At 40.4% G+C, this 25,633-nt stretch overlaps 2 protein-coding genes across 5 annotated transcripts in view; both read left to right on the forward strand.

Annotated features, from left to right (window-relative positions):
* The first annotated feature begins 2,600 nt into the window (after positions 1-2,600).
* slc24a2 (solute carrier family 24 member 2) lies at positions 2,601-22,752 on the forward strand. Of its 2 annotated transcripts, none has more exons than XM_054779900.1 (10): positions 2,601-2,825; positions 4,534-5,654; positions 14,617-14,652; positions 14,734-14,845; positions 15,024-15,107; positions 17,041-17,117; positions 17,201-17,341; positions 17,442-17,531; positions 19,513-19,679; positions 19,767-22,752. In XM_054779900.1, the coding sequence occupies exons 2-10, from the start codon at positions 4,734-4,736 to the stop codon at positions 20,014-20,016; spliced, it is 1,878 nt and encodes a 625-aa protein (XP_054635875.1). In that variant the 5' UTR covers positions 2,601-2,825; positions 4,534-4,733; the 3' UTR covers positions 20,017-22,752. The 2 variants fall into 2 exon arrangements, with proteins under 2 accessions (XP_054635875.1, XP_054635877.1); XM_054779902.1 differs by having other exon boundaries at positions 2,601-2,820.
* A 1,233-nt stretch (positions 22,753-23,985) lies between these two features.
* xpa (xeroderma pigmentosum, complementation group A) overlaps positions 23,986-25,633 on the forward strand; it is a 38,044-nt gene continuing 36,396 nt past the window's right edge. For all 3 annotated transcript variants that reach the window (XR_008570662.1, XM_054778800.1, XM_054778799.1), the window contains exons 1-3: positions 23,986-24,408; positions 24,476-24,581; positions 24,680-24,845. Coding sequence is in view for 2 of the 3 variants with exons in the window: in XM_054778800.1 (XP_054634775.1) it covers positions 24,123-24,408; positions 24,476-24,581; positions 24,680-24,845 (558 nt within the window). In the remaining variant the exon portion in view is untranslated. The remainder of the gene's footprint in view (positions 24,409-24,475; positions 24,582-24,679; positions 24,846-25,633) is intronic.

Here is a 25,633-nt window from a genome sequence, read left to right on the forward strand (position 1 = left end):
AGCTATTCCAGGCCGTGGCTTTGGCCAGTAAACCCCTTGCTCATCCCATCTTCACAAACCACGATCCTCTCACTTTTCAGCAACGTGAGTACCTTTCCACCTTTACATAAAGTCAATTTTATCATGAATTGGTGCAAACTCTGGTGAGCCTGAGGCTTTGGCTGAGTCCAGTAAAATACAATACCTAATTTATAAATTGGGAATGCATCCAACACCAACTCTCTTCCAAAAAAAAAGAGCCGATTGAGACAATTGTGTTACTCGGCGGCCAAGTTAGGCTTCTATTGCATGTGAAGAGACTTATTTCAGGTGCCGCAGGCGATCGATTATACCTAAGGATACCTGGAAGAGGGAGTAGCTCTGCTTGCTTGGTTGCATAACAAGTTTAGCTCCTTCGGGACATTGCGTCGGCCTAAACATAGCAACTCTGGCCCAAATACAGAATCCTTGAAATCTTAAATAAAACAGTTACCTCAGACTGTAACATCTTATTCTCCATCCTTGGAATACATACTGTATACCAGTGTCTCTCCAAGGTGTTGGCGTATGAGGACTGTAAGTAGTGTCTTTATTCATGCTTGAACGGTGTTGGTGCCAGCAACTCATACAGTGGTGTGTACAGATAAATGAATAAATATGATCAGGTTTGCAATAGTATGCATGTGTAGTATAGCATGAAAAAACATCCCTGTCCCCTGGGTCCCAGGTCCATCTTCGCATGATGCCATAAATACATTTATCAGATGTTTGAGGGTTTTAAGTGGTCCTGGCAGGCTCAGGATTCAACCAATCCAAGCCCTCTAAAGCAACATTTGCTGGTGAGTGAAAGTGAGCAGGCCACTCCATTAAGTATGTTCCTGTTTAATTGGATAGCAACAGTAGGAGGTGAGATACACAGGGATGGATTATTTAAATCCAACAGTTGTGTTTATTTTGTTGATTTAATCAGCGAATCATACAGCCCATACATTTGCATCCAGATTTCTTTGCATCCAGTTTTCACCTGCACAATTCTGTTTTTCTGTTATGTATTTCATTTGATTTATTTTATGCTTCTTTTATCATGTTTGATGGGCAAATTCTAAAGACAAATGTTCACCTCCTATCTTCTATTTATTTGTATGTCTTAGGGTCCATTTATAAAAAAAAAAAAAAGAAAAAAAAGCGATTGCATATTTGCCTCGCGACTAAAATTTTCTCTCATTCTCTAAGCATATTTTAGAAATATTTTTAGAATACTTTAGAATTCTTGTCATGCCTTGCACTATAACTATTACTATCATTTGTGACCCATCATTTCTAATGCCAAATTTTCTTTCTTTTGCACAATAGTTAGATTATAAAATGTATATATTTAATGAATGTAATTAATGAATTATTTTATTCTCTTAATTATTTTTCATATTCACTGTATATATACTGTACTTATATACTATATATATATATATATATATATATATATATATATATATATATATATATATATATATATATATATATATACATACATACACTACTGGTCAAAAGTTACAAAGGTAAGTGTTGAAGTGCCAGAGTTAAAAAAAAAAAAAAAAAAAAAAGGATAAAGGTAAGTTTAACCAAAGCTGAAAAATAATGATGTGTATTTCAGAATTATACAAAAATGGGACAGCAATTTAAAGCTGTTCTGCAAAAATGGAGGTTGATCAAGCCTCGGCAGTTGGTGCAACTAATTGAACAGGTGTTGCAAGTTCTGGAGTACTTACTACCTCTTCTGTCTGCATGAAAACAATGTTCGGAACACACTGTTCCCTCATGAACATCAGTTGAACAGCATTGTACTGGACAAAGTAATTTGTTGCTACAAAAATTGCAAGAAAAAGAGACTTAACAATGAAAGAGAGACAGACCATGCTAGCGCTTCAAAATGTAGTGTTTGGCCGGTATATATACTGTACGTCATACGTTTGAAAACAATATTTTCATTTTCATTTCTAACAAACAATCTTTTTATGCTTTACTACTATATATTGTTGTATTTTATTTATTTATTTGTCTATGTATTTATTGACTGCAACTATCACTCTCAATCTGTAATGTGGCACCCAACATTTCTGTTTTTATAATAATTTTATAATACATTTTGAGGTGAATTTAATTTTATTTTTTGTAGCTGTCTTGCCCTCCTACTATACTCTATCTTCATTTAGTGAGCAGCTAAAAAAACAAAACAAATTTTGAAACGTATTCCAAAAAAGCAAAAGTACTGTAAACAGAATTGGGAAATCAATTAATGAATGAATCAATGAATCCAAAAGTAGTATGGAATCACACACAAGACATGCTCCAAATATCCTGTAGCATTAAATGTTGCCAGTTACATCAGAGTACAGTACTTCAGATAGTTTTCAAGGGCTTTATGCAAAGGCCTATGACCCCAATGACACGAAAGGCCGCAGCTTTATCGCGCCGTAAGCTTGTTGGGACTGACAACACCCATCGACTTGGGTGTGAGGATGAGGAGAAGCGACGCGGGTCGAGAGAGAGAGAGACAGGAGGAAAGTTGGACCTCACCTGAACATTAGAAAGCAGGGAGGGGGAGGAAAGTGGATATGCGGCGTCTAAAGGGGGAGGAACACTGAGAGACAGATCGGGAGGGAGGAGCACTTGGTGTTCGGAGCCTGGCTTGGTCACTTTGGAACGTTATATCTCTGCTTAGGGAGGAAGATCTCACTGAGAATTTACTGTTGGGATCTAAACACCTTTTTCTTTGGGATTGGAATATTCTGTCGTCTTTGGGCCTACTGGCTGAGGAACCACCAAGTGAACCGACGATATCTAGTTGGGTATGATATGTAATATTCATATTTGTGCACTCTTTTTGTATGCATTTAGGATGTTTTTGCTCTGATGTGCTTGTATGCTTCTCAGATGAGATGTTCGTTTTAAATTCAGAATGTCATGATTTAGTTTTCGGGAAACTGAAGACTCCAGCTGAAGTTGAATATTCCCGGATATTTGAACATTTCGTCGCATGTTATTTTTAGCTACCTGTCCCCAAAATTCACAATTGCTGTTTGTTGCTGTTTGCTTTTTAACTCTGCACGCAGCAGTAACAGCGTGTCGGTCCTGTGGTTTATCTAAGTATATCTTCTCAGGGATTAGAGAGCCCCCTAATGAGCTTTCAGTAATGTCAGAGGATGCTTGCAGGTTCTCAGCACAACGTTAAGAAGAATGCTGCACTTGCAGCAAATACAATACGACTTGGGGCGTCTCTGTATGGAGTTTGCATCTTCTCCCCTTAAGTGCGTGTGTGGGTTCAGGCTTCCTTCCATACATGCTGGGAGCTCTAAATTGTCCATAGTTGTGAATATAAGTTGTCGAATATAACGGTCGTTTGGCTATATGTGCCCTGTGACCAACCTTAACTCCAACCCCAGCTCTCACCCAAAGTCCGCTGGGATAGGCTCAAGCTCACCTGTTACCCTAATGAGGACAAGTGGTATAGAAAACAAATGGATGGACTTATATACCGCATAATAATATAAACACAACAATAAGAAACACGCCCCGCTTGATATCAACATCGGCAAACTTACCACTGGTGTAATGTCCAACGCTCAATTGTGATTGTTGTAACACTTCACTTAACAATATGTTTATTATGATTATTTATATATGTATTAACTACTTTATTACTGAGATATACAGGGTCAGGCAAAATGATCTGACACATTTGTAGGTTAAATAAAAGGCAAATAAAGTAAAGAAACAAAGTGTTTTTATTTTTGAAAAGTACATATAATGCCATTCTGTTTCATTATGTTTTAAAAATTAAATCAGTCAAATGGGATCCATTATTGTCCACACACTCCATGCAGATCCAGTAGCTCTGAAGTTGGTAACCCATAACAAGATGGTGTTTCGAGCTGGTGCGGGATCATGTCTACCAAGATTGAAGTGCAAACGGAACGCTCGTTGTGTTGCAGTTACAGATTCGTTTGTCATGATAAACGTTTCCACAATGAAAGCGCGATGCTCACCAGTCCAATTCATGGCAGCAACTGAAAAAGAAACGAAAAACAATGGCATTATATGAAAAAAATGGCATTATATGTACTTTTCAAAAATAAACACTTAATAAACACTTTTTTGCTTCTTTACTTTATTTGCCTTTTATTTAACCTACAAATGTGTCAGATCATTTTGTCTGACCCTGTATATATATTACCTAAATTAGCCGCACAAAATAGGCAGCAGTAATTGTTCAAATATTGCAAAATAAAATAGCAATAATAAACATATTGCTATATTAACACCTCAGTGACAGTGTAAATTAAAACTGGGCAATATTGTCTTCTATCTTGCTCTTGTATTGGACTCATTAGATCATGCAAGTGATCTAAATGTAATACATGATATGTGAATTCAATATGTTAATAAAATTGTCAGTGACAGAGAGGCTCACCTTTTTGTATGCAAATGTCCAACATTGTGATATTGATTTCTTCTGCTTTTATGTACTAAGACATGTCTTTTTTGTTTCCTTTTCAGTGAGTAATATGAGGACGCCTTTAAATGGGCTAGACCCTGGAATCCGACTGCAGGGCCTTTAACTCGAGAAGCAACATGCAAACCAATCGGTGAACCAGTGTGGCCTGTCAAACCCCCGCCCTTGTCGCCAACAGCACCAACAACCCATCTCTGGGTGGGGGGGATTGTAGTCATACTTCCACACCACCTGAGAAGCAAACATGATGGAGTCCCTCCTGCCAAGAACAAGTCAAGACGCCATGGCTTCATCTAGTTTTGCTCCTTTTCTCAGACCTCCTCGCAGTTGCATGAGGCAGCACTACCAAGGCGTGAGGAGAAAACTGCGGCCGGGGCGAATTCTGGGCTTTGTCTTCAGCCTGGTGGTGGTCTGCACAGTGTGTTCATGGAGTGCCTTGTCTCTTGTCACCACCACGGTGGCCACTGAGCCTCATTCCAATCGCTCAGGAGAGGCAGCAGTGCCCCAAAGAACTCTCCTGGAGCACCTCAACGACTCAGACCTTGTGGAGGGCACAGTGGGGGCTCAGCAGACGCCAGAAATTGCGATGAATCACGGGGACTACCCAACAGACTACTTCAGCGTGGAGGATAGACGTCAGGGCTTTGTCGTGTTACATATGTTTGGAATGCTGTACATGTTCATAGCCTTAGCAATTGTGTGTGATGAGTTCTTCGTCCCGGCGCTCACCGTTATCACAGAGAAGCTGGAGATATCTGACGATGTAGCAGGAGCCACCTTCATGGCAGCAGGCGGCTCCGCTCCAGAGCTTTTCACCTCCGTCATAGGAGTCTTCGTCTCTCACAGTAACGTGGGTATTGGCACCATCGTGGGCTCTGCTGTCTTCAACATCCTGTTTGTGATTGGGATGTGCGCCCTGTTCTCCAAAGAGGTGCTGAACCTCACCTGGTGGCCTCTGTTCAGAGACGTCTCCTTCTACATTGTCGGCTTGCTCATGCTCATCTACTTCTTTCTGGATAATCAAATCACAATGTGGGAAAGTATAGGCCTGCTCATGTGCTACACCACCTATGTGACCTTCATGAAGCTCAACGCCAGAATAGAACTTGTCATCAAGAGACAGCTGGGCAGCAACCAGGTGGACATGATAGAGACTGCACCCAAGGTAAGTCCCCTCCTGCAGGCATGCATGCATCCATTTGTCTGTCTGATCGTCCATCATCCCGTCAGTCAATTCCACCATCTGCCTGTCAATGCATCCATCCTTGCATTCATTTACCCGATCCACATTCATCCATGCATTCCTTCATCTGTCTGTTCATGCAGCAACTTTCTGTTAGTCTAATCATCTATCCAGCCAATCGCCCATGCATCTGTCAATAAATCCACCCACTCATCCATCTCTCCAGCAACCACATTCTCTGTCACTTCATTCATCCATCCACCCATCCAGCCCCTCCCCATCTGTCTTTAAATGCATCTGTCCAACCATCCATCAGTCTGTTTATTCACCCATCCATGCATGTCTTTCAATACATCCATCCATTTATTCAGCCCACCTATCTTCCAATCGCCCATTCATCAGGCCATCATCCATCCATTCCTTCATCTGCCCGTCAATACCTCAGCCTTATCCATCCATCAGTACATCTGTCTACCATCCATCGAACAACCCAACCATCTGTGCCTCTAGAAATCCATCTGTCCATCCCTCTACTCATCCATCTATCCATCCATCAGTAAGACCACTGGTCTGTTTGTTTTACCATCCTTACATTTTTCTTTAGACATCATGCTTCTGTCAATCAATCAAAAACATAAACAACGACGGGTTATGAACATTGGTAGCACATGTTTCTCCCAACCATGCCACAAGGAGAGGTGTCAGTGCTCACTTGGAGGTCAGAGAATCAGACAGGGTGATGAACGCAGTAGATAAGGTGTCGACACGCCGCTCAATATGGGACATGTATCCAATCAAACCACATTCCTCTCTGATAGGATATCAATATTTGTTCTTCCCACCTACGGTGCTCAGATAAGACCAGACATAGCGACGTAGTGACCAGGAACAGGCCTCATCTTTAGTTCCTACTTTTAGAACTCTGCTCCAGACTAGTCAGCCTCCTCGCGATAACGCTGATGTAACAGCAGAATGACCTCACTTTGTTTCAGTTAATCAGACAGTGAGTGGTCTTTAGCCTTAATCCAAACCTGCTTTTGCATTTTTAAATGGAATGTCACTGTCACATTTAGAGCATCACATGGAGATATTCAGAGAGTTTATAAAGAGAGAGGTTGATTGTTTCATCCAGCGTTGCATTTTGCAGAGACGTCTTCTACTTCACGCCCAGAATATATACAACTCAAATCGTAAACAGCCCCAGGCATCTCTGGGTTTGGTAATGCCTCATCTGTGACTCATACCGTCCGTCTTGACCTCATAATAACACACTCACAATGGCAATCACTTGGCATTCACTCTCCCAATCACTCCATGCTAATTAAGGAGTGCTGTGTAGTGCAGTTGTATAAACTGTGCCGCGGTCTAAAAGGACAAAGACAAGAGCACACCGAAAACTGACAAAAACATAATTGAATATTGCGATTCATGTGAGTTTATGCTTTGAGACAAGATGTGCAGCATCACCCTGCAAGCTCCTCCCTCAGGTGATTAGCTAACAGCCACCAAATTAAGAATCTGCCTCCCAAGAAGCATGACTTGCTTTTTTTTTGCTTGATCAATTGAATTAAGTCCGCATGGCTCATCTTAAAGTCGTATATTGTTCATTTTAACATGACCAGCACATGCATAGATGAGGCCATCACGGTCTGTCAAAGTAATTCTGTGATATTTGCAGTCTTCTGGGAATCTTTGGCTACTTTTGGCTACGTAACATCCCTCCCCAAGATGAGCGTTTCCCGTTTGGTTGCAAGGCACTTGATGTCCAGCTGTCCTCATGTAATGGTAGCTGCTAAATAATCCCGAAGGTTAATGCTCTCCAATCCCATTAGGGCCACTAATAATAGTCAGATGCTCTCTGTGGAGAAGAGAGAATCACACCAGATCACAGAGGGGTGCAGAAGTAAAGACGCCCCCCCCTCTCCTCAACTCAGCCTTACAACGTGCACCTGTGACTTGATAGGATGCATTTTAGGGCGCAGTGTTGCACAATGTAAACCTTTTCTTTAGTTTCTGTGTAGAAAGGAGAGAGAGGTGCTGATGTTTGTTGTTTGATGGCACGAAAGACACCAATCCCCTCTGATCCCCTTAACAACTTCTTACCTGCAGTGACGACAGCAAACACATCCCGGCAACACTCACTGTTACAAAATGTCCAACAATCTAAACGTCATCATTAAAATAGTTAACACTACTACTGCAGATTTCATATGCAGCCAATTATACTTATCCCTATTGGGGTCTCATACTCCCCATCTGGATACGACTGTTATCGGCCTCAACTCAGGTCCCATCCAAACTGGATACTTTATTTTCTTGATTTCAAATTTTCATCAACTATAGTTTTGTACTCCGTGTCTGTCTTATTCCTAGAGCGCATTAAAAAATGTCTAAGAACATGAAAACATATGACAGAATGAGAAAGGATGAGTCGTAAATCCCAGTGCTGGTGCGCATGTGGTTGAAGTACTCATAAAAATTAAAAAAAAAAACATCATCAATATTTGCTGCATTAAGACTGACTGCGCATATGACTGCATGGACAGTAGGTTGCCAGTCAAAGGTTGCCTGAGGGACTCATGCAGGTCTGAAAATGACTCTTCTAAAAGTGGTGACCTCTGCCGAATAATCCTGGCTAAATCCTGCAGCTCAGAGTCAGCAGTAGACACACGCACACACACACACACACACACACACACACACACACACGCGCGCGCGCGCACACACACACACACACACAGTAAATCTGAGAATGGGAGTCAGATGGCAATACTGATCATAATGGCAATCAAATGGTTGAACAAACACAACATTAAAGGGGTAGGTTGGATTGTTTGACATGAAGTTGTATGACGTCCCCCATCAGCAGTGGACTATACCCCCCCCCCCGCTCCCCCAATTTGGTCCCACGAGTCCAGTTCTGGTCGGATTTCCGTGACAGGAACGTAGTTCTGCTTAGTTGCTGGGTCTTAAACATCTTGGCTTCTCAAAACAATATGCGTTCAAAAGAGTGATACATTTGCATCATAAAAATGCCTCCTCAAAAAAAATCTGACCTCGCAAAACGCTCGGCGTTGTATTTGTCTCCCGCCGTGTCCCTGCGCACTGTCGCCTCTCCATTCGTGTGTATGTGATGAAAACGCTCACATCTTCATCCGCGACGCAGCACCGCGGCCATCTTGTTTACGTGACGGTGGGAGACAAATATAATGCAGAGTGATTTGCGAGGTATGATTTTTTTGATGAGGCATTTTTATGACGCAAATGCATTACTCTTTTGAACGCATATTGTTTTGAGAAGCCAAACTCTTTACTTAAATGACCCAGCAACAAAGCGGAACTACATCACAGAAATCCAACCAGAGCTGGACTCGCGGGACCAAATGGGGGGGTAAGTCACTGTTGATACACTAAGTCCCCAACTAACGAACACAATTGGTTCCAGACAACCGTTCTTAAGTTGAATCGTTCTTAAGTCAAAACAAAATTAATATTACCAATGATATAGGTACTACATGTACGTGTATACATATACAGTATATGTGTATGTATGTAAATATGAGTTTGGATGCAGTAGTAATATTAAACGAGGATAATTCATGAAAAAAACAATAATAAAAATGATGCAATAATACGTAATGATAAATGTTATTTACCTTTGAAGAGGTGTGGTCGAGGATACGTCGTTGTGGTGGAGAAGGAGGAGGAGATATTGGGAAAAAAAGGACAAATGGTCGTCCTCGTTAGACTCTTCTAAAAGAGGCAGTGTTCTGTGGGTGGTGTAGAACTAAGCAGGCCTATTAACTCTTCATAAACTTTAATCACACGCTCTGTCCGGGTTGCATCATCCAGCTGAAACCTAGCTTTCCTAGCTTTACCGGAAGCTTTCTCTGCCCAGCGTCTGTGGGTCTCATTAGCTCTAAGGCTGCCTCTTGGTCCCATTAGCAGTGCCACAGTGCCCTCTACTGGTCAAGCATGTACAGTAGCAGTATAAATACTGATTCCTAAGCACTACAAGGCAAAATAAAATAAAATATAAACCAGTCGGCTTGTGTTCGTATCGGCGAGTGTTCGCTAGTCGGGTGTTCGTAAGTTGGGGACCTAGTGTACAGTCCACTGCTGATGGGGATGTCATACAACTTCCTGTCAAAAAATCAGAACTATCCCTTTAATATTAACAGATAGTAATAAAGACAACAAATAATGGCGTACATCTCCATTCCATCATCCTAAGAGGTGTAGCTAAATAAGGTCACCAAAATGATGTGCATGTGTGCCATTGAAGGCAGATTACCTCTTAAACAATCCTTGTCTTAGGGGCTATCCACACGGAAACGTGTTCAGGTCAAAACGGCAAAGTATTTTATCATTCCAGCCTTTCATCCACACAGAAACGGTGTTCTGGGTGCCCTGAAACGGTATTTTTCTTTAGAACGGCTTCCACAGTGGGAAAATGTGAAAACGGCGTTATAAAAGCGACGATGTCACCGACCCGTCGCCGTCATGTGACCAGAAGTGAGCTTTGAGGACAAGCCAACATAATATCTGAATATCTCAAACGGCATGACTCACCCTAGCCGACGTTCTCCTGATGATTTTATTGTTTTATAATACAAAATGACTCGCACAAGTAATTCCACTTTGTCGTAAGCCTAGAAAGCGGAAGATGACGGACTTCTTTCTTCTATAGTTTGGTGTGTCACGTGGTTCCGTCTGTGTGTCTGTTCACAGCGCCACAAGTAGGTGTGGCTTGTGTATTACGTTGTTTTCACCCAGTGATTTGTTCCTGTCTGGATGCAACTATTTACTAATCCGGCAAAGCGTGGATGCAAATGTTTTTCAACTCGCCAAAATAAACAAAATCCCAGGAACGTTTCCGTGTGAACAAGGCGTTATTGTGTTGATATACAGTCATGGCCATGGCTGGATAAATGAGGCTGATTTAGTGGTTTTCCATGTGCAAAACATCAGCACCATTGGCATGCCTGTATTTCTGGCCATGACTGTATGCTTGTACAAGTTGATTCAAGGTTAATTCCAGCCACTCAAGTGTATCACTGGTCATTAAAATAACTTTTTTATAACATATTATTTAGTGTTTTAGGATATTTACCGTCCGCCTGTCGCCCGAAGTCAGCTGGGATAGGCTCCAGCATGCCCCCGCGACCCTAATGAGGATGAAGCGGTATAGAAAATGGATGGATGGATGGAGGATATTTACCGTGAACTGTTAATAAAATGTACTTGCAAGCATCCGTAAATGCAAACAATGTAACCCTTATTTACATTCTAAATATCATAAAATGCTTAACACGCAGCTTTTCAATGCTCACTGCAAAAACTGAAATCTAACCAAGATTAAATATCTGACATTGATATCAAAAGTATGTTTTTCTTACTATGTTTGATCAGTAATATGTGAGCCGTACTTAAAGTAATTCCCAACATAATATGCCAGTAGACTAAGAAAATTGGCCTTATCAAAACACCATTTCACGCTTTAAGCGTTTTGGTCGGCCATTTCTTCTCATTCTGTTGGCGTATCAGATGGATTATTTCAAGAGGAACGAAAGCCTTTCCGTCTTGCTCTTGCAGTGCATGACGTGGATCCATGCTGGATGCAGTCTCTAGTGTGTAGTTGCACAAAAACTGCATCAAAAAGATGGAGAAACTAACCAAAACAGTTACAGCAAATAAAATGGGAGTTAACATCATATTAATTACCAGTAATATATATTTTTAAAGTACTGTACATCATTAGTTATAGTAGAATTAAATTCGATGAGTAGACTTAAAAATGTAGGCAAAAACATGCAAATGAAGGCAACCACGAGATTCAGTTGAGTGTGCAGATTCAGTAGATTGCATATAACCCTTTCTAAGGAGCCATGTGAGAACTAAGCAGCAGGAACTAATCTGTCGGCTCACGGATCACATGGATAAGGTGTTCACTGCATCCTTTCCTGCTATTTATCATCTTTGTGACCTCTTTAACTAGAAATAATATTGCATATCTTAAAAAAAAAAAAAAGACATTATCTCTCATTATTGATCTTATGTGATGTCCTCTGGTTCACTTTGTTGTGCTATTTTTAGGTGGTTTAAAACAGCCACTGCTCACCAGGTAGTACAATATGTACACATGCTACTGAATGAATCTCATGAATCTTCATTATATTTTGCGGAAAACTGAACACCCATCGCTTGCATTGACCTTGGTTTAGCTGCCATGACAGCAGCAGGTGTCTTGTCAGATGCAAGCTAAAGAGATTATCTGCTCAAACGTTTGACGCTTCCATCATGACAACATGTCTGCACCTCTGTGCAAGTCCTTCTACTCTTTGTGCTGAACTGAAAGTAGCAGGTGACAGGTCACTCGTCATTCATTCTTCCGCTCCCCCGTTATTACGGTCATTCGTTTCATCATGAATGAGTATTCGTTTATTTCATCAGTGCATTAAATGATTTGCCAATAACTCTCAAATCTCACCTTGCATGCAAATTTGTGGTCTGCTTCTCTGTGTGCTGTGATGCACACAACACTATAATAAAGAGTGAATATTGAATTTCTTCATAAAGATGAACATTATTGCAATTCAGAAATAAAAAGTCACTTTAGAATTGCATATTTTAGAGACTTTGCAGCTTCTCCAGTGGAGCTCAGGCAAAATGAAATGAAGTAGTACTCAAAATGCACTTCATTCTTCATTGTTAATCTATTTTTTGGAAAAGTTTATGAACTTTTACTAGTTTGCATTAAAACAGCAAACAATTAAAATAGCTCAACACAGCCAATGTGACGTGACTAAGAATGATTGCTTTTTATAGAAAATACAGTGGCTCTCTACACATTCGCCCCAATTCAGCATTCACGACGCTGCAAATTCGCAGAATTTCTTTTTTATTCTTTCCAAAAATAGGCCTCTTTTTCCCCAGAAGACACATCATGATAGGTCGGTCATCATTTATAAATACGCGATAATACAGGTAAAATACACCGCACATCTTTATGCTTCAGATCATGTTTTTTTGGAAGCGTTGAGATGTTGCACTTTGTTCATCGGTGCTTCAGCGAACCATCTTTGCTGTGAGATGCAAAAGTGAAACTTATATATAACATTTACACCGCGATTCCAATTCCATCTCTTCATCGCTCATCTTAGTGGTGCGTACGTATTTATTTTATACGTTAAAAAGCGTGTAATTGTGTGAGGCATATTGAAGACAGGCAGTGGAGGATTCGGGAGATGCATCTAATCTAATAATCATAACAGTTGCTTTTATTGTAAATGTTGATCCAAAATTGCAGACGAACATCAGCGTCAAGCGTCAAAAATAGACATTTTTATGGGTGTCTCAATGACTTGCCGTATCAATTTTTGCCATTTGCTGGTGGTCCGCAGACCTGCCAACGTGTACGCATTTTTTGTACATGGCATGCTTCATAATTACGCATTCTAATCCTTAAATACGTTTGTATGCTTTTCTGCTGTCATGCTCTTTGTTGCATTTTGCCGGTTTCAGTTTGCTTGCTGAGCTAGCTGGCGGTGTTTACGCTGGCACTGTGACGCTGGAGCATAAAGAATACTGACTGGCTGTGAGTGGTCGGGTTGTAGTACATTATTTCCCGTGCATCTACGAGTCGTTCAGAACAGGCAAACACTTGATTACTTTTTTTTTTTTTTAGTCTTTTTACAAAATAACAAAAACACTCCGATCTGTAAGATAACACCCGCAAAAACCATTAATTCTGTGAACTGTCACAGGTTATGCAACGATGCAAACACATTAATATAAGAATAAGTGTATTTTTCACTATTATCTCATGACATGTTGTTTTTGACATCATCGTTGCTGTTTGCAGAATGAGAATACACAACTTACACCATAACTGGACCACGAAAGATAAGATATTTAATGTTGCTCAGCGATGAACACATTTACTTTAGAATATGTAAAAAGTAGCAGTTTCCAAGCAGAATAAAAAAGCCGTCCTATTCAATCTTTAATCTAATAAGGAATTATTAGTTACTGAAAAAGTCCCACAGTCTCATCTACAATAATAAGCCCATCTTTTGGCCTAGAATGGATGTTGGTTATTTTTATAATGTTGTGTTCCCTCGCTCTATCACGGTTAACCTTTCGCGGATTCAGTGTTTTGCAGATTTTTTTTTGTGCTTCTTTTATGTACGTTGTTACAGGCCGAGCCAGGCCATTTAGGAAGAATTGCATTGCGGGAAGTTGAGCCTCTCTTTTCCCTCTCTCGACCGTCTGCACCGCCCATTGTTTTCTGCGTCCTGAATCAATCTCCTTTGTGCCGTCCTGCCATGTCTCCTGTGTCATCGCCAGCTTGCCTACTTGCTAGCTTGTAAATGAATCTTCGGTTCGTCTTCAGTAATATGTTTTAACAAGGATACAAAAATGCTACAGTACAGCGGAACGGCACCAGGATGAAAAGGCACTGGCGTGAAATATGCGCGAGTGACGGAATAATTTCTTGTGTTGATCATTGAGGTTGATCATTAAAATTTAAACGAAGGTTTGAACTTTTTTGTGTTGAAACAAGAGAGAAATGTGAGAAAATGTTATGGCTTGTCTGAGAAAAGTGTATAAAGTGTATGGTGGGGGGTTTTACAGCCTTAAAACAAATATAATCATTGTAAAAAAAAATGAAGGTGGCTACTTTGCGGATTTCACTTATTGTGGGCTATTTTGGGAACCTATCCCCCACGATAAACGAGGGAACACTGCATACATCTGTATACTGTACATTGTGTGAAGAAGTATTTCTTTGGTTACAATATTATGTTGCATGTTTTGCTCTTTTGTGAATCATCATATCAAGAAAATGCTATATGAAAGCTGATTGACAAAATATATAGTTTAGTTAGTATACGGCTAACATAATTTTTTGTTTTTCCCCTGTTTATATTCGTGCTGAAAGGTCAGCACTCCTGGTGATGATGAGAACAAACTGATGGTGAGTGTTTATATTGTGGGTGCAGTGTTTTTTGATGTTAAAAGAAGAGCATACATTTCATGCATGTCTTCATATTTACAGGCCAAACCAAGGCTGCAGAGGGAAGGCAGCTGTGCTTCACTACACAACTCACTGATGAGAAACAGTATCTTTCAGCTAATGATACACACATTGGACCCTCTAAGCGATGAAGGTACGTCTGCGATAGATACTGTAGATGTCACTGATTTGCATCAAGATCAGCACCCTCTGCTAAATCGCCCCCACTGCCAAATCTTATTGTCCTGTTTACCAATCTAGTCTCCCCCCCCCCAAATATTTCCCACAATGCAATGTACGACACAGAATGCAATGACTTTTGTCAATTCCAGGACGATTCAAAGAGAAGGCCTCCATCCTTCACAAAATGGCCAAACAAAGGTGTAAAGAGGATGCTGTTAATGCCAACGGTGTCGGTGAGTTTCTGAAAATAATGTGAATAAATACCGTAGAATATAAATGTAATTTAATTTACCGTAATTTCCAGTGTACAGTGTACTACTTTTTTCTTAAACTTTGAGCCCTGCAGCTTGTACTGTGGTGCAGCTCATTTATACCATGTTCTAATCTCCTTACATCTCCTTTACTTCAGAACTACTTCTAATCGTTTAAATGCTGCGCTACTCGCCAGTCAGTTAGGAAACGGTAGGTCTTTCTTGGACAGGAGCCAATCACGAGCTATAAGGGAACTCACGACGAGCTTGTCAACCCATCAGAAATCGCAGGAGGTCATTACTGAATATAACAGTCTGACTCACAGCGTCATCTTACGAGGAACACTAAAATCATCACACAGCAACTTAACACTATAAAGGTTTACCTAAGAGATATACAATACAAGTATCAATATGAGTTTAAAATAAGAAAATATATTTTAACTTCTTCCCCATAATGCATTTCGTCCAGCAGAGCTCATGAGCTCCCTCTGGTGGCCACTGCCAGTACGCAATACGTATCCAGAACGCAATCGGTGCCGCGCATGCGCAAGGACTATGTCACTTCCTTCTTTAGAAAATTTTTATGACAGCGCTTTTATGACTTCACATGCTGTGGTAGTTATTATTTTTTAAATGTATGAACATAAATGGTCAATAACCATACTTCACGTATGTAACATGCTGGGAGGTTATTTCATACGTGACTTGTTAAAATACTTCGCGAGCATGGGGATGTTTCTATCGTCTTATGACATCCACCAAGACTGAGCTACGTAAAAACTTACGCAATGCACGTAGCGCAGACCTAAACGTCATATCCGGTTACAAATGTAAATATATTATAAATTGATAAATAAATAGAATAAAACACATACAATGGAGTGATATTTCAGTGTAAACAACCATAAGCAGGGCGCAGTGATGGATTAAGCTCGAGGATTCAGCTAAACCAGCTAAACCAGAAATACCATCCATCCAAACATATTTTCCTGGCAAATGCTTTTGTGTGTATTTTTTCAGTGGCGAAGAAAACCATAAAATCATTGATGGAATTCATGGAGAAAAGAGGGCTTATAAATCGTCCACTTGCACCGTGGATATGATGTAAGAAGAAAAACATTGATTATGTTATAATTTCTCAAATCTCTATCTATCTTAATAACGCTTTCGGGAGTGGGGAGGGACGTATATTGCTTTCTGGCGTGAAATAGATAGACGGATGGCGTAGATTTCACATGCCTAACATGTGACTGCCGAAAAATAGGCCGACCGGACGTGGACGCGTTCTGCACATGCGTAGAACCCAGTTGAACCGATTGCGTTCCGGGTACATATTGCGTAGTGGCAGCCATCAGTCAATGAACTGCTCTGCTGGACAAAAAGCATTATGGGGAAGAAGTTAAAATATATATATTTGTTATTTTAAACTTGTAGTGGTACTTTTTGTGGTATACATTTTGATTGTTAAATTGCGGTGTGATGATTTTAGCATTCTTTGTAAGACTGTTACATTGAGTAATGACCACCTGTTGTTGTTGGGAGTTTTGGCTCCTGTCAAATAAAGAGCTGCCTGGGCCTCACGGACTCATGTGCTCCACAATACAGTATATATTTTTATGACATGGACATGTGTGCTTTATAGTCCAGTGCGGCTTATATACATTATGTACAAATCAGATTTTCTCTCTAAATTTAGTGGGTGCGCCTTATACACTGGAAATTACGGGAATTTGAAATTTACATTCAGTATGACAGGAAAATGATTTGACTTATTGTGTAATAGCTTATTCAACATCACAAAGGAAACAGAGTCATGTGTCACTTGAGCCATCATTTCATGAAGATATATATTTTGTTTTCTTGGTTTTCCTCTTTTATTCCCTAATGTGTGTCTTTGTGTTCTTTCCTCAAGCTGATAAAAAAATTCCCAACAGTTCAAATGTCGCAGTGGAAGTCACGCCACCCATGAATGGAGTTGCAGGAGACGAGGTATGCCGTTTACTGACCGTCTGAATGACGAAAAGGAACAGTGAGAAACGTACACTAAACATGGTAAATGCATTCTTCCTCAGGGGGGTGAGGAGGAGGAGGAAGACGAAGACCAGCCTCTGAGCCTGGCCTGGCCCGACACCAACAGGAAACGTCTCACGTACCTCGTCATCCTACCAATTGTCCTTCCTCTCTGGCTCACACTGCCTGACGTCAGAAGAGAGGTGACAAAACACACACATACAACCACTTATCATATGCATACAGTATGCTGTACTGTAAAGCGTGATATCAATAGATGATGTGTGCTTGTGGTTGTTTCAGTCCTCTGAAAGGTTCTTTCCCATCACCTTCCTTGGCGCCATCTCTTGGATCGCTTTCTTTTCCTACCTGATGGTGTGGTGGGCTCATCAGGTACTTGACACACACACACGCACACACCCCCGTGTGCGCACACACACACGTTCTATTTTGGGGACGTATACAGTACGCATCAGTCGGGGTGTTAAATGTATGACCTCTGCTGCTAATCCCAGTTAATCCGCCTCGATCCCACAGCCAGATCATCTGTTACACTGCAAAAGACATACATGAAGCAAGACATCATGCGCGCAAGGTTAACGAGGCAGCACGCTTGTCTTTCTACAAAAAAAGACGAACAAATACAGATCAGGGGAAGACCGTGGCTCAAAGTAGACTAAATTGTTAAGTTAGTAGTGGTTACTGTTTACACTGTATGCAAATGATCAAATTGCAAATTTCAATTATAACTTCAAGCATTTATCATTTACAAATTAAGTGATACATCTTGAATATGTTTATTGTCATTGCATTGTATGACAATCTCTGTGTACTTTAATAACTGAAAATGACACAATGAAAGAAAAATAAATGCAGCACTTTGCAGAAGTCCACTAATTTTATTGTTTTAATGAACTTTTTCCACTGCAGTCGTTTTGACACAGTAAATAGAAGGACAGCCACAATCAGTAGGATTGGATTTCAATAAAAATAAAAATACAAAACAACAAAAATGGCAAATCGTGGCACACAGACCAAGGAAGAATCCATTGCTTTTTGGTGAGGATCTGGATAAAGGGGCTAATGCTGGAACGTACCATTACAGTTACACTATGGCATTAAAGGAACAGTCCCTCTCTCCGAATCATACTGATGGTACATTGGCTTGTAATAAAGAGTCAATGTCATTGCCATGGTTACCCCATATCACTTACTGTAGTGGCCTATAAGATTGGTGGACCAGCCAGGTGACCTCTTCTGTTGGTGTTATCACTTGGCGTCTGATGCTCTTTGTTTCACAGCTTAAACTGTTAAAAATGCAGTCATAAACACACCTTCAAGATTCATCATTATACTAGCTTTAAATCATTTTAAAGAAGTCTCAGAGGTCCTACAACAGTCTATTCCAGGGGTGTTCATAGTGCAGCCTGGGGCCTTTTTTTATTGGCCCCTCAGCACATTCTAAAAATATAATTTAACAAGAAAACAACAACAGCAAAAACAACAATAAAGTAAAAATGTTAGGAGAAAAAAGTTGAAATTTAATGAGAAGAAATCGTAATTTTCCGAGAATAACGTAATACTTTTCGGAAAAATAACGTCTTTTTAATAGCATAAAGTTGAAATATTAAAGAAGAATGCGTTATTTTTTTTATTCGCAATATTAGGAGAAACAAAACAAAACAATGAATAAAGTTGTAATTTTTGGAAAATTAGGTTGAGGAAAAAGTCATAATATTACAAGACTAAAGTCAAAGTCTTATGGGAATAAAGTCGTGATTACGAAGAAAATCTACCAGAAGAAAGTTGAAATATTAGGGAGGAAAAAAAAAAAGCAATGGAGAGAAAAAAAAAAGCAAAGACCAAAGTTCAGGCTATGTTTTCTTGTATAACTTTTAAGCATATCTTGGGTTGGCTTACAAAATATCAAAAAGGACTTTGTTTTTTTTTCAGTATTCAAAGTCCTTTGCTCCAAATCTAGCCTTGATAATGGAATGTATTTATTTGTTTATTCATATCAATCCCTACTGGGAATAGGCTGTTTTGTGTGTGAGTAGGTTTGACGCTATTGAGCTGTGCTATGTGAGCTACAGTTTTAACATCACAGTCCCATTTTAACAGCACCATCGTGCTGTGTCAGCCTTTTTGCTGAAGAAAAACAAAATGATAAAACTTACAGCTCCCACGTCCGCCACAAGAGCTTCAGGCTTTATTTTAAGATGTGTAGAGAAGCCTGTTGTGTTACAAAACCGGCTCTAGGGACATATTACTGTTCTAGCATAAGTAAAAGTCAATTCTGCACAACAGGGGAGACAATAAAATAAAACATGATTTGATTAGTGAAGCATTAATGGAACCTTTCCTCCTGCCACAGGTTGGTGAGACATTCTGGATCACAGAGGAGATCATGGGTTTGACTATCTTAGCAGCTGGTACCTCCATCCCTGACCTCATTACCAGTGTGATCGTAGCCCGAAAAGGCCTTGGTGACATGGCTGTGTCCAGCTCAGTGGGCTCCAACATCTTTGACATCACAGTAGGGTGAGTGGAATGCTTACATGAGGTGAGATGGGGTGCAATGATGCAAGACAAATCCAGATCATTGTTGTACTTTTAACTTTCCTCCAGTCTGCCCTTCCCGTGGCTCGTCTTTAACATCATCAACGACTTCAAACCGGTGGAAGTGAGCAGCAACGGCCTGTTCTGCGCCATTGTTCTCCTCTTCCTCATGCTCCTGTTTGTCATCATCTCCATCGCAGCCTGTAAGTGGAAGATGAGCAAACTGCTGGGCTTCTTCATGTTCCTGCTCTACTTTGTATTCCTCATCATCAGCGTCATGCTGGAGGACAAAGTCCTCATTTGTCCCGTCACCATCTGAGAGACAAGCCCTATAACTGACTACCATCTGTCGCACACACTCAAATACATAAACATCTAGTTGTAAACACAAACACACACACACACATGCATTGTCTGAGCTCAGCTAGAACAAGACTTCATGCATCAAGGCCTTCCAGTGGCCCGTTTGGTGGCACTGATGCCACGTCGTACTTTCTATCAGCCCGGAAACTACATTTAGCGGGTTGAAACCTACTTGAAGAGACTGATGGATCAGTTTCCTGAACCGGGATGGAGAGATCAAAACTTTCCCTGCTCACGGAAGCAGTAATAAATGATATGTGGTAAGAGGACTCAAAGAGATGTCACGTTTGGTTATAAAACTCAGAAAGTGATCCTCAGCATCGTGGAAAAAAGAGAAACAAAGCAACCTTAGAGGTGTGATGGCTAGATGTTTAGATTTTAATTGTTTTCATTTCGCACGTCATTCAATTTGTTTATTTAGAATCATTTGCGCTGGTACTATACATTCATCTCACAAATACCAAACATATGGTACTGCACATATTGAATTGGCTGAAGTACCCAACATCCCCACCTATTCCAGTACTGTACAGTGTATGATAAAATAGTGTGTTTTTCATACAGTATATTTATGGACACAACTAATTTGTGCTCTGTATGCCTTTAAACACACCATGTCCCAGCTGTGTGCTCCTCTGTTGCTGCTGACCCTTTATACTGCATGTCATTGCTGCTCACATGTGTTCCGTGTGAAATCACATTTGTCTTTCACTCAGAAGGACGTTTAAAGTCAGCTATACTATTCAGGCCATTCAATAATATCAGGCAAAAGTTGTGGGAGTGCTACTGTCACTAAGCAGAAAGAAAGTGGGAAAAAAACAGAGTTTGTCCCAGTGGGACTTTTTGTCCATTTACCCGGAAACTACTCTTGTGGAGTCAGAGGTGTCTGAAGTAGGACCTGAGAGAGGGCCTGCTGTCTCACAGTTCATCCTAAGACTGCTTTGATGGGTTTGAGGTCAGGGCTCTCAAGTTCATCCATACTCAGCCAAGCATGCCATTATGGACCTCGCTGAACTGAATAAGTAAGATTCTGAAGGAACTAATAGGTCTTCAAGACCAAGTCCCAGTGAATTCATGAGATTATCTATTCATGGTGTGTCCATATATTGTTTGCCATGTGCTAAACCTCATAGATATGCACTTCTGTTGCCATCATCTGATCAGAAGAGGTTACAAGCAGCAGTGCTGCACAATCACTTTTTCCACTTGATGTCCAATGCAATGATGTGTAAAGGTGATGCAGATATCTAAGGATTGTTCATAAATGTATGTGCAATTGTATTTGGGAGCACAGTATAATCAGAGTTTCAATCGCATCTAGAGGTATGGAGGAATGAACATTCCAATATGAAATAATGGTAGCTTATGTACTGTTAGTGACATGTCTGGCTGCTTTCTAAAATGCTAACTAAACCTTTTCTGTTTTTACGTCAGACATCCAGGTTTGAATTTCAGTATATCGACTGTGTCATGAGAAAATGCAATACATAATAGAATAACACCCTCCTTTGCATTTTTTCATGCTTATGTGCTGCAAATATGATGTGTTGCGGTGCAACTTTTTGAAACAGCACAAAATAAAGCACCGTAAAAGCGGAAGGCGGTGAGGTGCTGGAACCCTTTTTTGTAGAATTTTATATTCTGAACACAACACATATTCAGGTATATATTTGCTTGTTTAGCAAGGTTTATCCTGCTTGATTCAATTCATCTCATTTTCCATATCATTAAAGACAAATGCATTCTATGTTTCCTATTTTGGTTACCCTATTTTCCGGACCACAAGTCTCTCCGGAGTCTAAGTCGCACCGGCCAAAAATGCACAATGAAGAGAAATGTATTTTTATAAAATCAGAGACCAAGAACAGACATTTCATCTGGAAAGGCAAGTTATAGCAATAACAATAAAATGGAGGCTAAATAGGCGTCTATTAACGTAACATGAATAGGTGGTATGTTAACATAACCTATTAACAGTTATTCAGATAACTACAGCCTAAACAATCCACAAAGTCATTATATTCATCGCCTTGGCACCTGCCTGGACGTGGAGACGTAACTGCACTGTTGACAAGCCTTTTTCGGTGGTACAGGAGTGATAGGAGCAGCAGATACTGGCACACCAGCCTAGAGCGCCCTCTTGCAGCTGTCAGTGTGGAAAAAAAAACATATATAAGTCGCTCTGGAGTACAAGTTGCAGGACCAGTCAAACCATGAAAAAAAGTGTGATTTATAGTCCGGAAAATACGGTATATATATTTCTTTCTCGATCGGAGTCACTGTTGTTTTTTACTTTTCTTTTTCCCTTCTTATAAAAATTTAACCTGACCGACATTGTCCTAATATGTGTTTTATTTTGCTTTTGTGTGTACAAAACTGTGATGAATATCAAAGACTGTATATAACCTCCTGTATGTAATCATAGTCAACTCAATGTCTATTCTCAGAAATCCGCTTTAGGCCGCTCATGCAGTAACACTTGATGATTATCTGAGAGTGAACGAAACATCAACAAGAGTCCATCTTTGGATGTCACGACATACCGGTACATCTTTTTTCAATTTCCATCCTAAATTATGCAAGTATGGAATTGTTTTAATTTATGATTACTTGAATTGTGTATTGCAATGTCAAAACTACTGTATATTGCTTAACTCATTGTGTAAAATTATGAAATAAATAAACGCTCTGAGTTTGGTGTTTGGACAAATAACAGTAAGAAGAGGATCTTGCAGTATGCTCATGTAAGTATCGGGGATCTTGGTCTAAGCTGTGAAATATTTTATATTCCATTTCACCTCCATTTTACATTAAACACAATGACTATTTTAGATCTGCATGTGTTAGCATGGAATATCGGGATACTTAAAGGGCACAGAGTTAACACATAAGGCAGGCAGCTTAAAGGGTCCTGACATAATTCATAAACTTTGCTTAAATATGTTATATCTTGTTTGTAATTATGTTCTACATTGTTACATTTTTCGAAGCAAACGGTAAATTTGCTAAAATTACATTTATAGTTCATTTATAGTTCAATTAGGTCTCCCAGTTCAGCCTCATTTCCGGAAGTGACGCCATAAGGGTACTATCACGACGGAGTACATAGCGACGGAGGATGTTTACAGTGATTATAGCGAAGATTTGAGCGATGTGTCAATAGATTACGAGGAGGAAGAAACATTTGGAGATGAAAGAGGGAACTTGCAGAACATGGACTTAAGGCTCAAGACATGGAGATGAAGATTGGTTTCAAAAGACAGAATGGAAAGTGTAAAGTACTCTGGAGCTGCTTGTCCTTCAAATATTGTTTTTAATCGGCTTCTCAATGAGCCTAGTTTCTGTATACTGTGTACAGTGGTGTGAAAAAGTGTTTGCCCCCTTCCCGATTTCTTATTATTTTGCATGTTTGTCACACTTAAATGTTTCAGATCATCAAACTAATTTAACTATTAGTTAATGACGACACAACTGAGCACAAAATGCAGTTTTTAAATGAAACTTTTTATTTTAAGGGAGAAAAAAATCCAAACCTACATGGCCCTCTGTGAAAAAGTGATTGCCCCCTAAACCTAAGAAATGGTTGGACCACCCTTAGCAGCAACAACTGCAATCAAGCGTTTGCCATAACTTGCAATGAGCGCTGCTCAGGATTTTTGGCCCACTCATCACTGTATGACATATTTAAGTAAAGCTGATGAATCATGTCAGGGACCCTATCAAATAGACATTCATGGATTTGGGGTCTTTTCTCATCTTTGTAAGTGCACAACTTGATATGTATATGCATACATATACGTATGTATGCAGTGTATATACAAATTTGTGGCTGTACCAATGTAGTCTGTAATCTTGTACTCACCCGAAGGATACACACTCCGGCACAGTAGGTGGCGGTATGCACGTAAAACGTTAGTTGCAACCCGCCATAAACACAGAGAAGAAGAAAAAGAAGAATTGTTGTGGCAGGCTGTTCACAATGGATGAACGAGACAAGTCTTCATAAGGAGACATAATTTATCCTCTGCCAAGTTACAAACTGTTTTTCTCCCTACAACCGCAATGGAGCCGTTCGAGTCACAGGGTGTGAGCAGTACGGATGACCCCGCTGTTGAACAAAGTTCCAAACCCGAACTTTCAGCTGCGATGCGGGCTAAAATCGAAAGAAACCGACAGCGGGCATTAATGCTCCGACAAGCCCGAATAGCGAGCCGCCCTTTGGCTGCGGCGCAGGGCGCGACTTCGGCAAAGGTTTGCAGAACCATTGACTCCGGTGCAGGCTTTTTCATTGAGGAGGAGGAAGGTGAAGAGGAAGAGCGAAGGACCAATATGGTTGTGCACGAGCCAGGTAAGCGCGCGCGTTTTTATCATCTGTGAATGAAAGTCTACTATTCTCTCTTGTTGATTGGTTGCAGCTCCAGTCATAGAGCCAGACTACCTTGTGTGTGATGACTGTCAAAAACCCTTTATGGACTCCTACCTCAGCAACAGCTTTGGCCTGTCCGTGTGTGACAAGTGCAGGTATACACGTTTACAGCAACACGCATTGGTGTGGGGAGGTGTTGTAAATGTGGTCCTGATCTGATCATGCAATAAAGTTGACCATCTTTCCCCATCAGAGACAACGATGAGAAACACAAGTTGATCTCCAGAACGGAGGCCAAGCAGCACTACCTGCTGAAGGACTGCGACATTGATAAAAGAGAGCCTCCACTCAGGTTTATACTGAAGAAAAACCCGCACAATCCACGCTGGGGGGACATGAAGCTCTACCTTAAACTACAGGTACTCGCTGTGTGCTGTGTGGGCCTACTGTAGTTCTCACTTAGTCCAGACCAAAACGTTACTTGGGGGTTATTTGAGTGTGGCTTGGTTAGCGGTCACACTTGTATTTTTGTCAGTGGACAAAATAATGCTCAGTGAAGAACATGCTTAAAGTGGCACCTTGATTGGACATCGTATGTGACATGCACGTTGCCCGATGAATGTTATGTGCATAGATTATGAAGCTATAAATGATAGAAGGATGTCAAAAAGGTTTCTGGAGATGTCCGACAGAGAAACAATATTTCTGACAACTTCACCAAACTGTAATGAGCAACACGACCCCGTTGTTTAAAAAAAAAAAAAAAAAAGACATGTATGTTTAATTGCTGGATTTACCCTTCTGGGCTCACATTTCACTCGTATCTTTTGATGATTTTTACTCAGGTTTCTGTTGGGTTTTGCCAACCATCGTCTGGTTTCACTCACATTTGATTACATCATTTACATCAGCGTTTTGTTGCATTGATGTGGTTTTGGTGCATTGCTGCACTCAGGACCTGAGTGCAGTTGCAAGCGAAGCAAGGCACAGGCTGTTTGGTCCGGTCCTGGGTTTGGTGGACTGCGTTCACACTTCACAAAGCAAACCATACTAGCAGAGCAAATGGACTAGAGTTAGTTTTAACCAAACCAAAAATGACAAGCGTGAACGCACCTTTAGTGCGTCAGTATTGGCTAACTGTTTGATTCATAGATTACTTTTCAACTGGCATTGCCTTAAAAAGTACAAAGATACCTTTCAAAAACAG

The sequence above is a fragment of the Dunckerocampus dactyliophorus genome, chromosome 6 (genome assembly GCF_027744805.1).
Source record: "Dunckerocampus dactyliophorus isolate RoL2022-P2 chromosome 6, RoL_Ddac_1.1, whole genome shotgun sequence".
Taxonomy (NCBI): domain Eukaryota; kingdom Metazoa; phylum Chordata; class Actinopteri; order Syngnathiformes; family Syngnathidae; genus Dunckerocampus; species Dunckerocampus dactyliophorus.

Coding starts and splice junctions, on each gene's coding strand:
- slc24a2 (XM_054779900.1), top strand. CDS start 4,734: ATGATGGAGTCCCTCCTGCCAAGAACAAGTCAAGACGCCATGGCTTCA. Junction 14,653..14,733: donor ATGATGAGAACAAACTGATG/GTGAGTGTTTAT, acceptor TCATATTTACAG/GCCAAACCAAGGCTGCAGAG. Junction 17,342..17,441: donor TGCCTGACGTCAGAAGAGAG/GTGACAAAACAC, acceptor TGGTTGTTTCAG/TCCTCTGAAAGGTTCTTTCC.